Source organism: Phyllobates terribilis, unplaced genomic scaffold (genome assembly GCF_046119375.1).
Source record: "Phyllobates terribilis strain yellow unplaced genomic scaffold, ASM4611937v1 Scaffold_9__5_contigs__length_417890890, whole genome shotgun sequence".
NCBI lineage: Eukaryota > Metazoa > Chordata > Amphibia > Anura > Dendrobatidae > Phyllobates > Phyllobates terribilis.
Window position 1 is genome coordinate 164,961,362 of NW_027362769.1, and position 18,399 is coordinate 164,979,760.

The window sequence follows — 18,399 nt, forward strand, 5'->3', positions numbered from 1 at the left end:
ATAAAAAAAAAAAAAGTTCATTAAAAAAAAGGTTGGATCGTAAATAGCATTTATCATCTATATGCAGGACTGGTAAGGAATGCATGATCGCTAGGACCACCTCCATTGATTACAAGAAAGTGGGTGTATGGAGTAGTGGTCCGGCACCTGCACTGTCTATGGGACAGATGCAGAGTACAGCTCTCTGCGATCACCGTCAGTCCCATATCACTGCCTTATTCAAATAGGAGCACATGGGACTCCCTTTCTCAAGATCAGAGGGGCAGTTCAAGCAATTATACATTTATGATGGCCTTTTTTTTATCCAACCCCTTTAATTAGAAAAAAAAATTGGACTTTAAAAAAAAAAAAAAAAAAAAAATGGAGTCTAAGGATAGACATTCCCTTAAAGCCAATATTGAACTGATGTCTTAACACAAGGGTCTAAAAAAAGGATGGCCCAAAATTCTATGAGGTTAGGAAGTCCCCTTTAACCATTGATACAGTGACACTGCCAGCAGGAACACCATGCAAAGATCAGTCATTCTGCACAGATGCAGCACTGCAGGCCACCCTGGTGCAGCGCCATGACTGAGCCCGGGCCAGGTAAGTCGCTTTTGCCGTTTAGTGCCCTAAGTTTATCTACAACTCTGCATGAAAAGAAGAGGCGACCATGGGATCTACAAATCTAGATCATCTCTGTGCACCAAGGGCTGCGTGTAACTTGTCTGTATTCCTGCAGCCATGCACGCTTTACAGATACCAGGATATTCGTGCTTTGTACACTGACCTAAAGGAGGAATATGAAAGATGCAAAGAGGAGTAGTATAAAGGGAAAGTAGAAAATTATGTGACCTAATAATGTGTAAAGGGGGATTAACGTGGTATTATAATGTTAATCATGTAATACTACATTTTGCCCTGCAGGGGCCACTCCAGGGGAAAGGTCCAGTTGGCCATGATTTCCCTAGAACAATCATGTTAGGCAAGAGCATCAACAAAGTGAAGCCGCCGCGGTGATCATCTTATTATCAAGTTGCAGGTGCAGAATGCAGACGTTTTTCTTAATGAACTCTTCTTAAAAGTAGTCTGTATGCTACAAAGTTCAAGTTGGGAATACCCCTTTAAGTTGGTAGAGTCACAAGTAGTTTAGAGGTTAAAGATTTATTCCAGGGAAGGGGGAGGGGAACTTACTGTAATATTTTAAAACGAGTATTGTCATATCATATCTGTTCTAAGTTTTGTTATGTTTAATAAAAATTTATCTGATTAAAAAAAAAAAAAAAAAAAAAAGGTATTCCCATCTCCCAAGATCCTATCCCAATATGTAGCAGGTATAATATTATTAGCAAATATCTCCAATTAGAAATGTAGTATAGTTCTTCTGATTAGCTATGTCGCTTACCCCATGTGCAGGGCATTGCAATAGCTTAGGTATCCATGGTTATGACCACTAACAGCTAACTAACTGTCACTATATGAGTGTCAGTAACCATGGATACCTAAGATACTGCAATGCCCTGGCACATGGGGTAAGCGACATAGCTAATCAGAAGAACTATACTACATTTCTAATTGGAGGTATTTGCTAATATTATTACACCTACTACATATTAAGATAGGATCTTAGAACTGGGAATACCCCTTTAAGGTAAAAACTTCAATCCTGATCCTAAAAATACAATCAAGAAGAAGTTTACGAATATGGCAGGGCCAGAAGGCCCCATATTTCAGGAGCCTTTCACTAAGACCACTCAGATGGGCGAGCTAATGGGCACATTCCAAGAAATTAGGGAACACCAGTTAGGAACAAGGGGGTGAAGTTTAGCAGGTGCAGCATGTGCTCCCCGCCGCTCGTTTACAAGTATACTCTTGGTTTTAGAACAGTCCAAAAGCCACCCACTGGGTACTGCAGTCTTACACCATTTAAGTGAAAGGGTTAAACGATGTCACACCTTTTGGGGGCATTATCTGTTTACTTAAATTCATTTTTACAAAATTTGGCCTTCTATTGCCTCTATGATGATGATGATGGGAAAGTTAGAAAGGTCTTATCTGTACTTTTCTGGGCTCCTCTTAGCAGATTTATGACCACATGAAAGACTATCGGAACCTCCATATGGTCATCAATCTGCTAAGAGGCCTCGAAAGAAACAGACGGATAAAGAGTTAGAAACTCCGGAGAAGAATGAGCTCACTGATTCTGAATTAACTCATTCTACAGCTAGAGAAAAAAAAGAACGTTCAATTATGCCCTAAACTAAGACTGAAAAACAGAAAAATAACTTTACAATTAGGGAGAGGTGATTAAAAAAAAGGCATCTGTAATGGCACATCACAACCCTTCACTGGCTGCCTCGGGGACTGTGCAATAAGTGTAAGCTCTGTTGCCAAGTAGGAGCCACAAGAAACATAACCTCAGAAGGCCGTTGTGTCCTTATAGCGTCTCCTAAAATATTCCGATTCCTCCCCACCCCCGGGTCGCTATGTACATGCTACTGTCACAAGGTCTGACCGCCGTATTGTTTGATTGCTCCATTTTAAACCTAGAACTGGCAACAAAGCTACAAACGTTGGCATGTTGGAAACACAGGCACACGAAAAACTCAAGCATATAAAAAATATATATATATAAAAACCAAACAAAACATATGAGAAATGCCTTGGCAGCCGGCTATCTGGTGCACACCGGTGATACCTGTTTTGGAAAGCCTGCCTGTGCTTTTGTTGCTTCCAGAGCTATCCCCTCGTGTCAAAACCGAAATCCCACTGAAGCTGCTAGCTTTGGTGACAGCGGGCTTCAGGTTTCGGATGGAGCTGTCGGAGTCCGTACTGCTCCACGGACGAGGCTCATTATACTTGACATCATTCTCAGTACTGCTGAAGAGGCTGTTTCCTGATCTACCTGAAGCGTCTTTATTGATCCTGAAAATTTATACAACTGGACTTTAAAGATATATGGAAAAAAGAAATGCAAGGAAAAAAAAGAAAAGCCGAACACTCACATGCAGACGGAAAGGGGACGGGGCTAAATACCTAAATATCTGGCGTCTTTGCTGGGTGAGATTACACTCGTCCTCTTGAATTCTGCAGATATTTTAACGGAGCACAGTTAACGACGTTCTTCACATTGAGACGTGAAGACATGCGGACGTAGAGAAGGAAGCCGGCGCTTACCTCTTATCAGTGAGAAAATTCTCCTGAGAACACAGCGACTGATGGAAAGATGAGAAAACCCAGAGTGACTTGTAGTCGATTGTTCAGCATCTACGCACATTATCAGTTCAGACTAACATTCCAACTTGATAAAAGGACGGCTGCTCTCAGCTGGCGCCGCTGATGCACAAAGGATCAGATTGGTCTGAATCAAGTCTGATCGCTGGACGGCATCCAAAATGTGCTCAAAAAGTGCACAGCCCAAAGAGCCGTGCCAGTGATCATGCACTGCCCAACACTGATCTGAGCGATCGGTGCAGGGCAGGAAGGGAGGCTTCTGGGATTCAACTTCATGTCAGAGACCAGACACATCACTGGGGGGCCAGGGGAGGTAATTAAATCGCTCAATGACACAAAGTATTCTCTTCTACACTAGACCACCATGGAATCATAAACTAGCCACATATCTACCCTAGACCACCAGAGAACCAAATAATAACCTTTCACTACCCTAGACTGAAAACTAACCAGACATTTACCCTAGAACACCAGGGAACCGTACACTAACCAAACATTTAACCTAGAATATCATGGAATCAAATATTAACTTATCCACTATCCTAGACCATAAGCTAACCAGACATCTACCCTAGACCATCAGGGAATCATACATTAACCACATGTATACTCTGGACCATTATGGAATCAAATCTTAACCTATCCAGTACCCTAGACCATAAACTAAACACATACAGTGGGTACGGAAAGTATTCAGACCCCTTTACATTTTTCACTCTTTGCTTCACTGCAGCCATTTGGTAAATTATAAAAAGTTCATTTTTTTTCTCATTAAAGTACACTCTGCACCCCATCTTGACTGAAAAAAAAAACAGAAATGTAGAAATTTTTGCAAATTTATTAAAAAAGAAAAACTGAAATATCAGATGGTCATAAGTATTCAGACCCTTTGCTCAGACACTCATATTTAAGTCACATGCTGTCCATTTCCTTGTGATTCTCCTTCAGATGGTTCTACTCCTTCATTGGAGTCCAACTGTGTTTAATTAAACGGATAGGACTTGATTTGGAAAGGCACACACCTGTCTATATAAGACCTCACAGCTCACAGTGCATGTCAGACCAAATGAGAATCATGAACGCAAAGGAACTGCCCAAGGAGCTCAGAGACAGAATTATGGCAAGGCACAGATCTAGCCAAGGTTACAAAACAATTTCTGCATTACTCAAGGCTCCTAAGAGCACAGTGGCCTCCATAACCTGTAAATGGAAGAAGATTGGGACCATCAGAAGTCTTCCTAGACCTGGCCGTCCAGCCAAACTAAGCTATCATGGGAGAAGAGCCTTGGTGAGAGAGGTAAAGAAGAACCCCAAGATCACGGTGGCTGAGCTCCAGAGATGCAGTAGGAAGATGGGAGAAAGTTCCACAAAGTCAACTATCACTGCAGCCCTCCACCAGTCAGGCCTTTATGGCAGAGTGGTCCGACAGAAGCCTCTCCTCAGTGCAAAACATATGAAAGCCTGCATAGAGTTTTCTCAAAACACATAAAGGACTCCCAGACTATGAGAAATAAGATTCTCTGGTCTGATGAGACAAAGATAGAACTTTTTGGTGATAATTCTAAGCGGTATGTGTGGAGAAAACCAGGTACTGCTCATCACCTGCACAATACAATCCCAACAGTGAAACATGGTGGTGGCAGCATCATGCTATGGGGGTGTTTTTCAGCTGCAGGGACAGGACAACTGGTTGCAATTGAAGGAAACATGAATGGGGCCATGTACAGAGATTTCCTGGATGAAAACCTCTTCCAGAGTGCTCTGGACCTCAGACTTGGCCGAAGGTTCACCTTTCAAGAAGACAATGACCCTAAGTAAACAGCTAAAATAACAAAGGAGTGGCTTCAGAGCAACTCTGTGACCATTCTTGACTGGCCCAGCCAGAGCCCTGACCTAAACTCAATTGAGTATCTCTGGAGAGACCTGAAAATGGCTGTCCACCAACGTTCACCATCCAACCTGCCGGAACTGGAGAGGATCTGCAAGGAAGAATGGCAGAGGATCCCCAAATCCAGGGGTGAAAAACTTGTTGCATCATTCCCAAGAAGACTCGGGGCTGTACTAGCTTAAAAGGGGGCTTCTACTCAATACTGAGCAAAAGGTCTGAATACTTATGACCATGTGATATTTCAGTTTTTCTTTTTTAATAAATTTGCAAAAATTTCTACATTTTGGGTTTTTTTCAGTCAAGATGAGGTGCAGAGTGGACTTTAATGAGAAAAAAAAATTAACTTTTTAGAATTTACCAAATGGCTGCAATGAAACAAAGAGTGAAAAATTTAAAGGGGTCTGAATACTTTCCGTACCCACTGTAGCAACCCTAGACCACCAGGGAATAACACATTAACCACACATTTACCCTAAACCACCATGGAGTCAACTACCATAGACCATTGATTATTACATTATCTCCTACCCCAGACTATAAACTAACTACAGATTTATCTTAGACCACCATAAAATCAAATATTACCCCAACACCACCAGGGTATCACATATTAAGCTACCCACTACTCCAGACCACCAGGGAATTAAAAAAAAACACATCTACACTGGGCCACCATGAAATCTATTATTACCCCCACATCACCACTATCCTAGACCACCAGGGAATTATAAACCAACCACAAATATTCCCTAGACCACACTGGAATCAAATATTAGCAAACCTAGAACCAGAGACCAGAAGGAAATCAATTATCTTCCCTCCAACACCACTACCTACCCTAGACCACCAAAGAGTCAAATATTAAGCATTTGGTCTAGGGAAGATGTGTAGTTAGTTTACAATTCCCTGGTGGTCTACAATAAACTAACCACACATTTACACTAAACCACCATGGAATCTAATATTACTCTCAACAATTAACCTGGACCACCATTGAATCACTACTCTAGACCACCAGGGAACCAAATATTTACACATCCACTACCCAGACCAAAAACTAACACACACACCTACTCTGGACCACCATGGAACAAAATATTAGCCTGCCCACTACCCTAGAACATCATGGAATTATAAACTAACCACACATCTACCCTAGACTACCTTGAATTTCAATTATTACCACCCATCACTACCCTAGACAACCAGGTCATCAAGTATTAACCTATGCACTATCCTAGATCACCAGGGTATCAAATAACTCCCTCGACCAAGAAATCAAACCAACTACACATCTCTACTCTAGACCACCATGAATTTATACTATTACTTCCCAACACACTAGGGTAGACCACACCGTAGACCTAGACCACCCAGGAATCAAATACTAACCTATCAACAACCCTAGACCTCCGCAGCCAACAACATGAAGCACTTCCTACCCTTGGCCACTCGTGAGGTCTTAATCGGAAGGTATCACCGATATATTTTTGCTCATTAAAACCCGATATTAAAGCACAATCTTTTTTTCATATCTGTTTTTACTTACTAGTTATCTATTTTTATTCTATATTCTGTACTAAATCATTGGCTAAAAGAACAATAATTGCCAGTTTACTATGAGGTTCAGAGTGAAAACTGCAACATTTCAGGAATTATTTATTTTTATCAAAAATTGAAAAAAAAATCCATACAAGAATAAAAATATAAAAAGCAACTACAAAAGGTATAAGGAAAAGACAAAACAAGGCATAAAACATTTCACCTACTTCTTGCGCAAATATCCGCTCTCTCGCCCTCTGGTATTCCTCTTCCCGTTCTTCGATGGATTTGCTTCTCCTGTCATCCTTCAACCTCATCCTCATCTGTGTAGAGAAAGGGATTAGCTGCAGGATTGGCGCATAAGCCGCGGTATCTGTCAAAAAAAAAGAAACCTACAGCGGCGCCCACCTGATTATCGTCCTTGTCTAGGCTGGAGTTATCCCTTTTAAGAATGTACCGCTTCTGGAAGTCCATGCTCTTTTCATCCTTGATATGTTCTTCAAATTTCTGATCCGGGCTGAAAGGTAATATAGGAGGTTTATTAATATTCATTGTTTAGTGCGGGATTAAAGCATCGGGCGCTTTAAAAGCAGAGAGCAAGAAACACAACGATGTGTCAGATATATGAACATTTCACGTCTTCTATTAACAATTTAATTCCTCCGGGCAGGCAGCGAACATGGTAAGCAATAAACACATGTCAGCTTTCATTACACAAATAATTGGACAGCACTGAAGCCTTTTCTAGGCAGCAAGAGGGGCCGGCAATGAAAAGCACACTATAATCACGGGGGTAGGCATCTGTATTAGATTCATTTAAATACCAGCTCTTTCAATGCATAAGAGTCCAGTGGGCGGGTCTATTGACAGCCTTCCCTATAGGACAGTGCATAGCGCGGCCAGTCACTCAACAGAACCGCCCACTGGACTCCTAGACAGAAATGCTACTTGACAACCAGACTCCGTATCTAATACGACAGGTTCCCTTTAAAGGGGTATTACCATCTTCAAGATCCTATCCCAATATGTAGTAAGCGTAGTATAAATATTTGCAAATACCTCTAATTAGACATGTAGTATAGTTCTTCTGATTTGCTATGTCGCTTACCCCATTTGCATTGCATAGCAGTAGCTTAGGTATCCATAGTTACAAACACTAAGAACTAACTGTTACTATATCAGTGATCGTAACCATGGATACCAAAGCTACTGCAAAGCCCCAAACATGGGGTAAACGACATAGCGAATCAGAAGAACTATACTACATTTTTAATTGGAGGTATTTGCTAATATAATTATGATTACACCTGCTATATATTGGGATTGGATCTTGAAGATGGGAATACCCCTTTAAGGGTATATATACTTGAAGCATTTTATGCAACTAAAAAAAAAAAAAAAAAAAAAAAAAATCTTTTCCATGCATCAGAATGGTTTTGTTTCTGCATCATGTACTTAGATTTTTGCAAATGAGAGGTATAGGACAGATGCTTAAACTTTTGCAACAAAGCTACTATGAGTGAATTTATCGTTAGAGGGGGTTGTAGACTACTTTTTATGACCCCTTATTAATGGGCCCAGGGAGGTGGCGAAAAAAAAAATAGATAATTCCTGGGCTGATTTTTGCTCTTTATCCTGGGCTGTCGATGCAGCCGATCAGCGGTTGCCGAGCATCAGCAGCGGTCACATTTTGACCCGGTTGAAGAGGCAGTGTGACGCCCCCCAGTGGATGCGGCTCCCTGCAGATTGGCAGGGGAATCAGGGCCGAGCACAGCAGGCCTCAGTATAACTGACAACGGCCTTTTAGAGAGCATCTCCATGTTCATGGTTGCTAAGGCGGCCATGTTATCAGTACAGTTAGCATATGCTCAAAACCCACCGTTGGTTGAAGCCAAATCTGGGGAAGAGAAAATGGAGGAGAAATGACACACGACCTGACCACAGAAGTGGGGTGGGGTTCTCCCCTGTGACAACCATTCCAGGTTCAGGACCCTCTGCACCGTATCCCTGGCAACCAGGTGACCGAACCACCAGAAATTATAACATGGCTGCCTGTATTTAGGCGATTTGTCTCCGAGTCATGTTGTTAATAAAGTTGTAAACATACAGAGGAGACATGGAGGACGCAGCCCTGGTGCAGATACTGACAGATATGAGGCCGGGGTGAGGATACTGGATCCGTTCTGACCCTCACCTGGCAGATCCCTGCACGGCAATAATGGAAAGCCGGGGTCATGTGACCAGTGTGAGGGTCACATGACAGGCGCCATGTTTGATTATGCTCAGCTCTAGTGCCGGGGTCCCACTCGGCCTACATTTCAGCTGTCAGAGGGGACGCAGGAGCAGAGTTATACAGCCGGCAGCCAAAATTTATCTGTGCCGGTCGCAGCAGTTTAACCCCTTAGATGCCACTGTCAATTACTTCACGGCACGGCAATATTACAGTATTACATTATATTGGACAAGCGATTGCAGGTTGAACCCCTTTTAAAGGAGACCAATAATGAAAATGTTATAAAAAAAACAAAAACACACAAATGAAAAATATTTTAAAAAAAAATGTAATTCAATTCTCCTGCCTTCCTAGGAATTAAAAAAAAAAACATTTTTGGCAAGTGTCTGAATTAATAAAATAATAAAATATATGTATCCCATATGGTGACGGCTGAAAGAAACAAAAAAAAAAAAAAGGCAGAATCTCTGTTTTTTTTGGTCATTTAACTCCCAAAATATGAAATAAAAGGTTCCGAAAGTCAAACTGAACTCAAAAAGTAAATAAAAACTACTACAAATCATAAAAACAAGCCCTGATACAACGCTAGCTACAGGAAATAGAAAAAAAAGTTGAAGGTTTTGGAAGGAGAGGAGGCAAAATTGAAAGAGGAGAGGGACTCCACTGGGAAACCATAAACCTGCAGCCCTGTCGGTATTGATAACTGTTTATGGCTGACTATTTTGTCCCGCTATTTGCATGTCGTAGTTTCTGAATCCAAACCTTGAAGATATAGGTGGACATCTTTGAATAGGGCCGGCTGCAATACCAGACACTGCCACAAACAAGAGGGGGCGCCATTTAGCTCATCATATATATCGGCTTGGGAATAGGACTCACATTCTTGTATTGCTCGTTTTGTTCACAATTACAGATTTGCCGCTCTGGTCCACGTTGTGATCAAGGCCAAAGTACGCGGCCACTCTGTGCAGGAGCATCCTGTGGTACGAGGTCATCGGAGGGAATTTCTTACGTTGAATTCTACAAGTAAGTGGATGAGAGATTATCACAAAGGTGTAGCCACAAAACAGGTGACAGGCAGCATGGACTGATAGACATGACGCTGTGTGCGCCCCATTCGCAGGGATGGTCAGGTTTTATATTCAGCTCTGCTGCAAAGGCTGGGATCGGAGAAGACTCTGATCCAGGTCCTTCAACTCTTTAGGTGTGGGGGTCAGCAGCAGCAGTGACATCCAGGTGATTAGGAAGGGGTAGGGGCTCTCTGTCAAAGTGATTGCACTAATGAGAATGGGATGTTATGGCAACCAGTAAAACCCAATTGCAGAAATGATTTTAGGCCCAAATACACACATCTAAAAGAAAAACAACTCCTTTAGACAAACAAAAAATATGTGGGTTTTTTTGTTGCTTTTTTTTATATCCGGGGTTTTCTTTTTTTTTTTTTTCTTTTTTTTTTTAAGTTCTAAAATCAAAACTATTTAAATCTTGTATGGCCAGACTATATTGACATGCAGAATAAAGCTTTATCATTTATATCACATGACAAGGTCTTCAAATCTCCCTATTTCCCTTCCATAAAATTAATGTATTTAAAAAAAAAAAAGAAAAAATATACATGAAAATGGTGCATTAAAAAATAAATGCAGATAATGCCACACAAAAAAACAAGTCCTCATACAGCTATGTTGAATGAAAAATAAGTTAGAATAAGTGAATAAAAAAAAAAGTTAAGATTTTAGAAATCTAGGGATTTAAAAAAAAAATACTGCAAAATCAGACGGCTGAATAACAGACTTGATTTTATAAAAATAATTGTGTAGGGGATTGGGCTGCATTTTTAGACAGCAACAGATGTTCTTGTACCCTTCACACAGTCAGAGATAAATGATGATATTGAGACTGAATAAAACCGCCACTGGGGGGAGCTAATTGTAAATGAATTTGGCATAGCACTCCATACACACATGCGTACAGAAACTTGGGCTGTTCTACTTACTCATTGGTAGAAATAAAATCTAATATATCCTGTTCCAGTTTGAGCAGCATCATTCTGTCCCTAAAAGACAAAAAAAAAATATCAGATTTTTGAACAACAGATATTGAAGAAAAGTTCTATTATTTATTGCTTTTTACTAATGGCTTTAAGAGCTCCTCTTATGCACGGACGACGCAGCCACCGCAAAGCCTTCTAATCCGCCGCTTGCTTTCTCCATCTCTAATTCAATCCTAATCACCATTTAAATTAATATTAATTAGTTTGGTTAATGGCAGAGCAAGAACATCAATCATGAAAACTATTCAAAAGGCCGCTGCCTGTACAGATCAGACATCCAAATCCCTGCCCCCTGCTTCTGTGCCTCCTGCAGATCACCAGCAGGAAAGAACGTTACTGACAGGATGATGCGGGGGCACAAAATCCGGATCCATATTATACACCCATATGGTAATAGCTAGTAGGAGACAATCTATGTACTGAGCTGGTTCTGGTACCATATCTTTGTTTAGCGATTATAGAGATTAGTTTTGCTACTGTATCTATTGTATGCACCAAGATTGTTGCCAATTACTGTACTACTTACTAAGTTTTGTCACTATCTATATAACAGGCTAAGGTATGGTTCTGTTTGTATACCATATGCCTTGTAATAAGCTTGTATATTTTATGATCGGTACATGCAGAGCTTAGTTTTGTTACTGTATGTATGAATTAAGGTGTATTCTTAATACAACATCTCTGTAGTCGACTTGGTTCTTTTACCAGATCTATGCCATCAGCTTAGTTCTGTCACTGTATGTAAACACTAAAGCTTGATTCTGTTACTTTAGCAATACAGTAAGCTTGATTCTGGTGTTGCGTTTATATAGTAAGCTTGGTTCAGGCATAGTACCTATAGTAAGTTCGGTTCTGGTACTGAGTTTATATAGCAATCTTGGTTCTGGCACCGTGTTTCTATAATATGCTTTGCTTTGGTTCTGTGTTTATATAGTAAGCTTGATTCTAGCACAGTGTTTCTATAGTAAACTTAGTTTTGGCGCGGTGGTTCTATAATAAGCTTGATTCTGGCGCTGTTTCCTATAGTAAGCTTGGTTCTGGTGCCATGTTTCTATAGCAAGCTTAGATCTGGTACCATGTTCTTATAGTAAGCTTGGTTACTTATGTAGTAAGTTTGGTTCAATTACTTACTAATAAACATAGTAAACTTGGTTTGCTTACTGTAGATATGCAGTAAGCTTGGTTGTAGTAACTTACTCATGCAGTACATTTGGTTCTGGTGTGGTTTTGATATAGTAATCTAGGTTATGATCCGGTATTTATGCAGTAATTGTGGTTCTGGTACTAATTTTTTGTAGCAAGTTTGCCTCTGTTACTGGATTTATATAGTAAGCATGTTCTGATGCTGTATCTATGTGGTAAACATGGTTCTGATTCTGTATCTATGTAGTAGGGGTAGCTCTGTTAATGGACCTATGTAGAAAGCTAAGTTCTGGTACTGTATTCATGCAGAAAGCTTGGTTCTGTTAGTGGATCCACGTAAAAAGCTGGATTTTGCTTCCGGATCTATGTAGCAAACTTGGTTCTGCTCCTGTATCTATGCAGGAAGCCTAGTTTGGATCATTTACACTTACATTTACGCTACACTTATTCTTCCGCCATATTTACAAGCTAAACCTATGTATCCAATTAAGTGCCTAAGGTCAGAAAATGTGCTCACATCCAATCCATCGATAGCGAAAAAGAAAGAAGCATTTTATATTCTCGGTTGTCATGGCCATGTTTGTATCCAAATATAAAAAAACTTGTCACAGCTACTACATGTATCCATGTTAAAAAAAATATATATATCACACACCCCACTCCCTATACCAGTCACCATCTGCTTTCCAGAACCTAGTAATTATTAAATCAGCATTTCTGTCTGGAACTGACTTTTGTAGTAAGTGGAAAAGACAAGCTGAAAGTTCTAATTGCAGAACTGGGCAAACACGATTTCAGTGATTTTTTTCCCCCTAATATTAAAGCCCCCCCACCCCCACCCCACTCCGCTTCACAGCAGAAAATAAAACACTTGTCTGCAATAGTCTCAGCAGAAGAGATGCAAGACCGCTCACACATAGAATGTGATGTATCTGGGTGGTGCGACACGGAGACCATAGCGGCAGCGGCCGCCTGTGCGATCACAGCAGGTGCCGAATTGTACTTGTAACAAAGGATTAAGATCTGAAGCTGCTGGAAATAGAACACATCGCGCTGATGTCAGGAATGCAGGACTTTAGGGTTTACACCACTCTCCTAGGGTCGGGGGAACCACAAATGGTCAGCAGTCCTCGACTGGAAGTAACTAATTTGGTAATAAAACCTCATTTACCTCCCACTGCAATTAGAGGTGGTCACCCAAACTTCACAGCCCTCTTCTGCAGGTATTGCAGCTCACTCATTCCCTCATTCACATGGACAACCTCTTTAAATGGAGTCTGCCAGCACAAAATGACTTTTCAAACCAAGCACAGGTGCCTGATACAGCCTTGGCATACCCGAGCATCTTAATGCTTTTTACCTCCCACTCGTATTGCATCTATCTCCAGCCTCCTCTGGCTCAAGTCAGAGCTGTCAATCAAGGAGGGTGCACGCCAAGGCTGTGCTTTGTTTGAACAGTCATTTTGTGCTGATAGACTCCCATTAAGGAAAATATGTCTGACAACCCCTGTGGAAGCTGTAATCACAAGCATGTCGCCCAACATATCTACAAGCAGATACGGATATGACAAAAGAGAACAATTCTAGGTTATATTGGTTTGCGGGAAAGATGTCAACAGTCAATGTGGCTGCAAATACATCTACGGCAGGGGTTATAAGACAAGGAGAGTCAGCGGGTGACATATGCAACTTTATGGCACATATTTGCATGTAGTAGATATAGGAGCACCAGGGATTATGGGATGACAACCTGTGGACGTATAAATGCCACCGAACAATCCCAGAAGTGGTAGAGAACTACGGCTCTGTTCACACGGGAAAATCTTCAGACATATGCAGCAAACAAAGCCTCGATGCTTGCCATATATGTCATCCACCGGCCTCTTCTCTGGCATGTGTTGGGTCTATAGGTATCTGTGAACTCATGGTGTGAACACCGCCTAACAAACAGCGATAACCTAAAGGACTTAAATATGTTGGGGATTTTTTTTGATGGGAGGGGTGGATAATATTGTGTATAAAAAAATAATCTGATTTTGTCCCATATAAGCCCAAAGGCTTAAAAAAAAATTAAAATAAAATAAAAAAAAGAATAATAAAAAAGATAGACTATAGCATAGGGGCTCCTGGAAAACTGTTATCTTTGCGTTCACAAATCAAGAACGGTTAATAATGTCCCTGAAATTCAGCCGCGTTCCTGAGCATTCGGCAGCTAATCTCTGATAATATAAGCGGCCGACTCCACCGCGAGCAGATGGGCGAGGAGAAAGCAGAGGCTTTATTGATGCTTCTTTAAATACCAAGAGCCAACAGGTTGGTTGCCAGGCAACAATAATTGAGAGATATATATCTGATAGAAGCGAGGAAGAGACAAAAAAAAATATATATTGTCTTGTTAAAAAGAAAAAATAAATAGAATTTAATTTTAGGTGTTTTGCAAAGGGCAAAATCTGGCAGAAATTCAAAAGCAAGTTGATTGAGATTTAAAATAATAATAATATAATTTATATATATATATATATATATATATATATATATATATATATATATATATATATATATATATATATATATATATATATATATATATACACACACACACATACATACATATACATACACATATATATATATATATATATATATATATATATATATATATATATATATATATATATATATATATATATATATTCATCCTTTAACAGTGCCACCCAGGTCCACAGGTTGTCTGTGGTATTGCAGCTCAGCTTAATTGAAGTGAATGGAGCTGATTGGTGCAATACCACAAACGACCTGTGGACAAGTGTGGTGCTCTTTTTCAAAGAAAGCAAGTCATGTTTTTTTTCCCGATCCTGGAAAACTCCTTTATCTTTATTTTGCAAAATGTTAGTAATATCAGAACACTAAATTTGGGTTATCATTCTTAATTCTGCAATGACATTTACAGTAAACCGGATGACCTTGAACTGCCCTTCTTGCTTGATGGTTCTTATTGGTGATCGTTACTTTCTAGAATACTTGTCCATTCCTCAGATGATCTGCTATCGCTGGAATCTGCAGGAGGACCTAGCAGCAAGTGTTTAATTTTCCAACAGCTCCCCCGCAGGGGAAATGAAGTATTACATAGTCATCAATAAAAACAGCAGAGGAAGAATTTTGCTCTGCCTAATAGATGAGATCCCTGACCCTATCCAATTCACCTTCCATTAACCAGGAATATCTAATATATTCTTCTGATCCAGACAGAACTCTACTGGGAACCCTTGACCTCATACCAGCGGGCACCTGAAGATAAGCCCAAGCAAACATCCATTACACACCAACTTCAAGGTTAATTCTGAAGAACCATTTTTTTTTTCCTACATGATCGTTAAGTGTCCTTCTTACTGCAAGCTCCCATGGGTTTTGTGGAACATCTCAATGACAAGACGGGCCAGAATCACCTTGCAAGTACACCGTCACATTACAACGACTACAGCAAAATATGCAAACCCCAATAGACAGAAAGCAGCACTATACAAAGTTTTCTGTAGAAGAACACAAAGCTACCACAGGAGACGCCTATCCCTTCCACCCCCCCACAAAAGCAGATGTTTCCTGCCGGTTCATGATGACTAGCGGTAATATTGGTGTCACAGACTCGAGATTTCTAAATGAGTTTAGATGGCAGAAGTAATAAAAAGCAGTCCGGGAGACATTGAAGGTTATTCCGCATGTCACTTGTAGAAACAATTTATTTCCCTAAAGAGATTTGGTTCAATATTTATTCAATTTATAAAAGAGCAGAAGTCGCCGGCGTCGTAAGACTGTCAGATATCACCAGCAATAAAATAGGATCAACTTCGCCTACCTGGGGTTACTCTTCAGAGTGTTCACCAAAAACTCGTGGAGGTCTATGCCGGTGGAATCTGTGTATTCTTGACTGGAATCTGAAAGAGGAGGAGAGATGAATGATGGCATATAAGTGATACGAGGGCAATTTAACAACAGGTCGGGGGGCAAAGCCATGAGTCAAGTCCCAGTTTTTACTTTTAAAGAAGTTTTAGGGATATGGTGAGTGTCATCTTATGTCTATAGGCAACTCCGAAGTTCTTAACTGCACTAGTCTTATGGCTGAAATTCAATGAGCTACCAGGACAAAAACTATAGATATTTATGCCAAACGATCTAGTGGTATCTCACTCTACAATCTCTCCGTCTATAAGCCAATCTCGAGTGCTCGTCACTGACATGCTGTAAGGTTGGCCATACACATTGGATGACTGTTGGCCCAACAAGGCTTTGGCCGGTAGCCATCCCATCTGACACTCCCATACATAGAAGCTCTTGCTTGGCCGAGCGCTCCTGGATTCTCTACTAGAAAGCTGCCAGTTAACACATTGGCCAGGGGGCTCATCTCCGGAAGAACATTATGATGGGAAGTTCGAAATTGAACATGCCGAATTGACATCTTTCCTGACGATCAGTCGGCCAATGCCCCTTTACACATTAGACCGTTGGCCAAAACCTTCAATAAAGGCGGATTCAGCCGACATTAGTCTAATGTGTATGGACTCTGGAGGCCATAAGGACCCGTGGGGTGGATGCCAACGTGGTCAATACTTGTGTCAGTATTATAACCAAAGATAAAATGAATGCCCATTTTGGTGCTATTGACACAAGCCTTCCATCATCGTAAGTCTTCCATTTCTGACTTGAGTGTACACACTGTGCATATTGGAGAGTTCCCTCTGATGGCACCATTGTATAAGGAGATAGATTTTAAGAGACTCAGAAAGAGAATAGGAGGGATCCAATGGCTGGATGTCCTTAAGGACAAAAATGTCCAGGAAGGATGGGAAATTTTTAAAAATGAGATTCTCAAAGCACAATCGTTAACAATCCCGAAAAGTAGGAAGAATGGGAAGCATTTAAGGAAACCAGGATGGATGAACACAGAACTTAAACACATGCTAAAAAGAAAGAAAGAAATGTTTATTAAATGGAAAGAGGGAGGCATATCTAAAGAAGATTATAATGCAGTCTGCAGATCCTGCAGGGCACGTATCAGGTTAGCTAAAGCTGACAATGAATTAAGGCTTGCAAGAGATGTCAAAAGCAATAAAAAAGGATTTTGGGGGTATGTCAAAAGTAAAAGAAAAGTCAAAGATGCTATAGGATTTTTACAGGATGAAAATGGAGAAATGGTAAGAGAGGATGTTGAGAAGGCCGAACTTTTTAATTCCTATTTTGCATCTGTTTTCTCTCAGAAAGAAAATGTAACATCAACTGATCTTCACTGTCCTTTTAAAGGAATAGAGGAATCCAAGTTATCTGTAAACAGAAAGATTGTGAGGGAATATTTAGCTAACATAAATGAGTTCAAGTCTCCAGGTCCAGATGAATTACACCCCAGAGTACTGAAGGAGATCGTAGAAGAAATTTTAGAACCACTCTCCATAATCTTTGAAAATTCATGGAGAACAGGAGAAGTCCCAGAAGACTGGAGAAGAGCAAATGTTGTTCCTATCTTCAAAAAGGGGAAGAAGGTGGACCCAGGGAACTATAGGCCGGTGAGTCTGACTTCTATACCAGGAAAGATCTTTGAACAAATTATTAAACAACATGTATGTAAGTACATGGATAAGAATGAAGTGATTAACCAGAGTCAGCATGGGTTTGTAACTAACAAGTCATGTCAGACTAACTTAATTTCCTTCTATGACAGAATCACTGACTGGGTGGATCAGGGAAATGCTGTAGATATAGTATATCTTGACTTCAGCAAAGCATTTGACAAAGTATCTCACACCATCCTTATTGAAAAAATGACCAAGTATGCAATGGACCAGGCAACTGTTAGGTGGATTCATAACTGGCTTAGTGATCGGACTCAAAGGGTGATTGTAAATGGCTTCACATCCAGCTGGATGAATGTCTCAAGTGGGGTACCACAGGGCTCCGTCCTGGGACCTGTATTGTTCAACATCTTTATCAATGATTTAGATGAAGGAATTGAGGGTAAACTGATTAAATTTGCTGATGACACAAAGCTAGGAGGGATAGCTAATACTAGAGAAGAGAGAGAGAGGATTCAAAAAGACCTAAATAAACTGGAGCAGTGGGCAGCAACCAACAGAATGGTTTTTAACAGGGAAAAATGCAAAGTACTACATCTGGGCAATAAAAATGAAAAAAGCATATACAGAATGGGAGGAATAGAGCTAAGCAACAGTACATGTGAAAAAGACTTAGGTATACTAATAGATCATAGACTGAACATGAGTCAACAGTGTGATGCAGCAGCAAAAAAGGCAAATACAATTCTGGGATGTATTAACAGAA

General features: G+C 40.4%; 1 protein-coding gene across 10 annotated transcripts in view; it reads right to left on the reverse strand.

The window, feature by feature from the left end:
• The window catches only part of R3HDM1 (R3H domain containing 1), a 183,303-nt gene that overhangs the window by 27,689 nt on the left and 137,215 nt on the right, over positions 1 to 18,399 (reverse strand). For all 10 annotated transcript variants that reach the window (XR_012250696.1, XM_073647268.1, XM_073647274.1 and 7 more), the window contains 8 exons: positions 15,926 to 16,004; positions 10,873 to 10,932; positions 9,756 to 9,896; positions 7,052 to 7,160; positions 6,871 to 6,966; positions 3,157 to 3,194; positions 3,016 to 3,066; positions 2,678 to 2,904 (listed from right to left, as the gene is read on the reverse strand). Coding sequence is in view for 9 of the 10 variants with exons in the window: in XM_073647268.1 (XP_073503369.1) it covers positions 2,678 to 2,904; positions 3,016 to 3,066; positions 3,157 to 3,194; positions 6,871 to 6,966; positions 7,052 to 7,160; positions 9,756 to 9,896; positions 10,873 to 10,932; positions 15,926 to 16,004 (801 nt within the window). In the remaining variant the exon portion in view is untranslated. The remainder of the gene's footprint in view (positions 1 to 2,677; positions 2,905 to 3,015; positions 3,067 to 3,156; positions 3,195 to 6,870; positions 6,967 to 7,051; positions 7,161 to 9,755; positions 9,897 to 10,872; positions 10,933 to 15,925; positions 16,005 to 18,399) is intronic.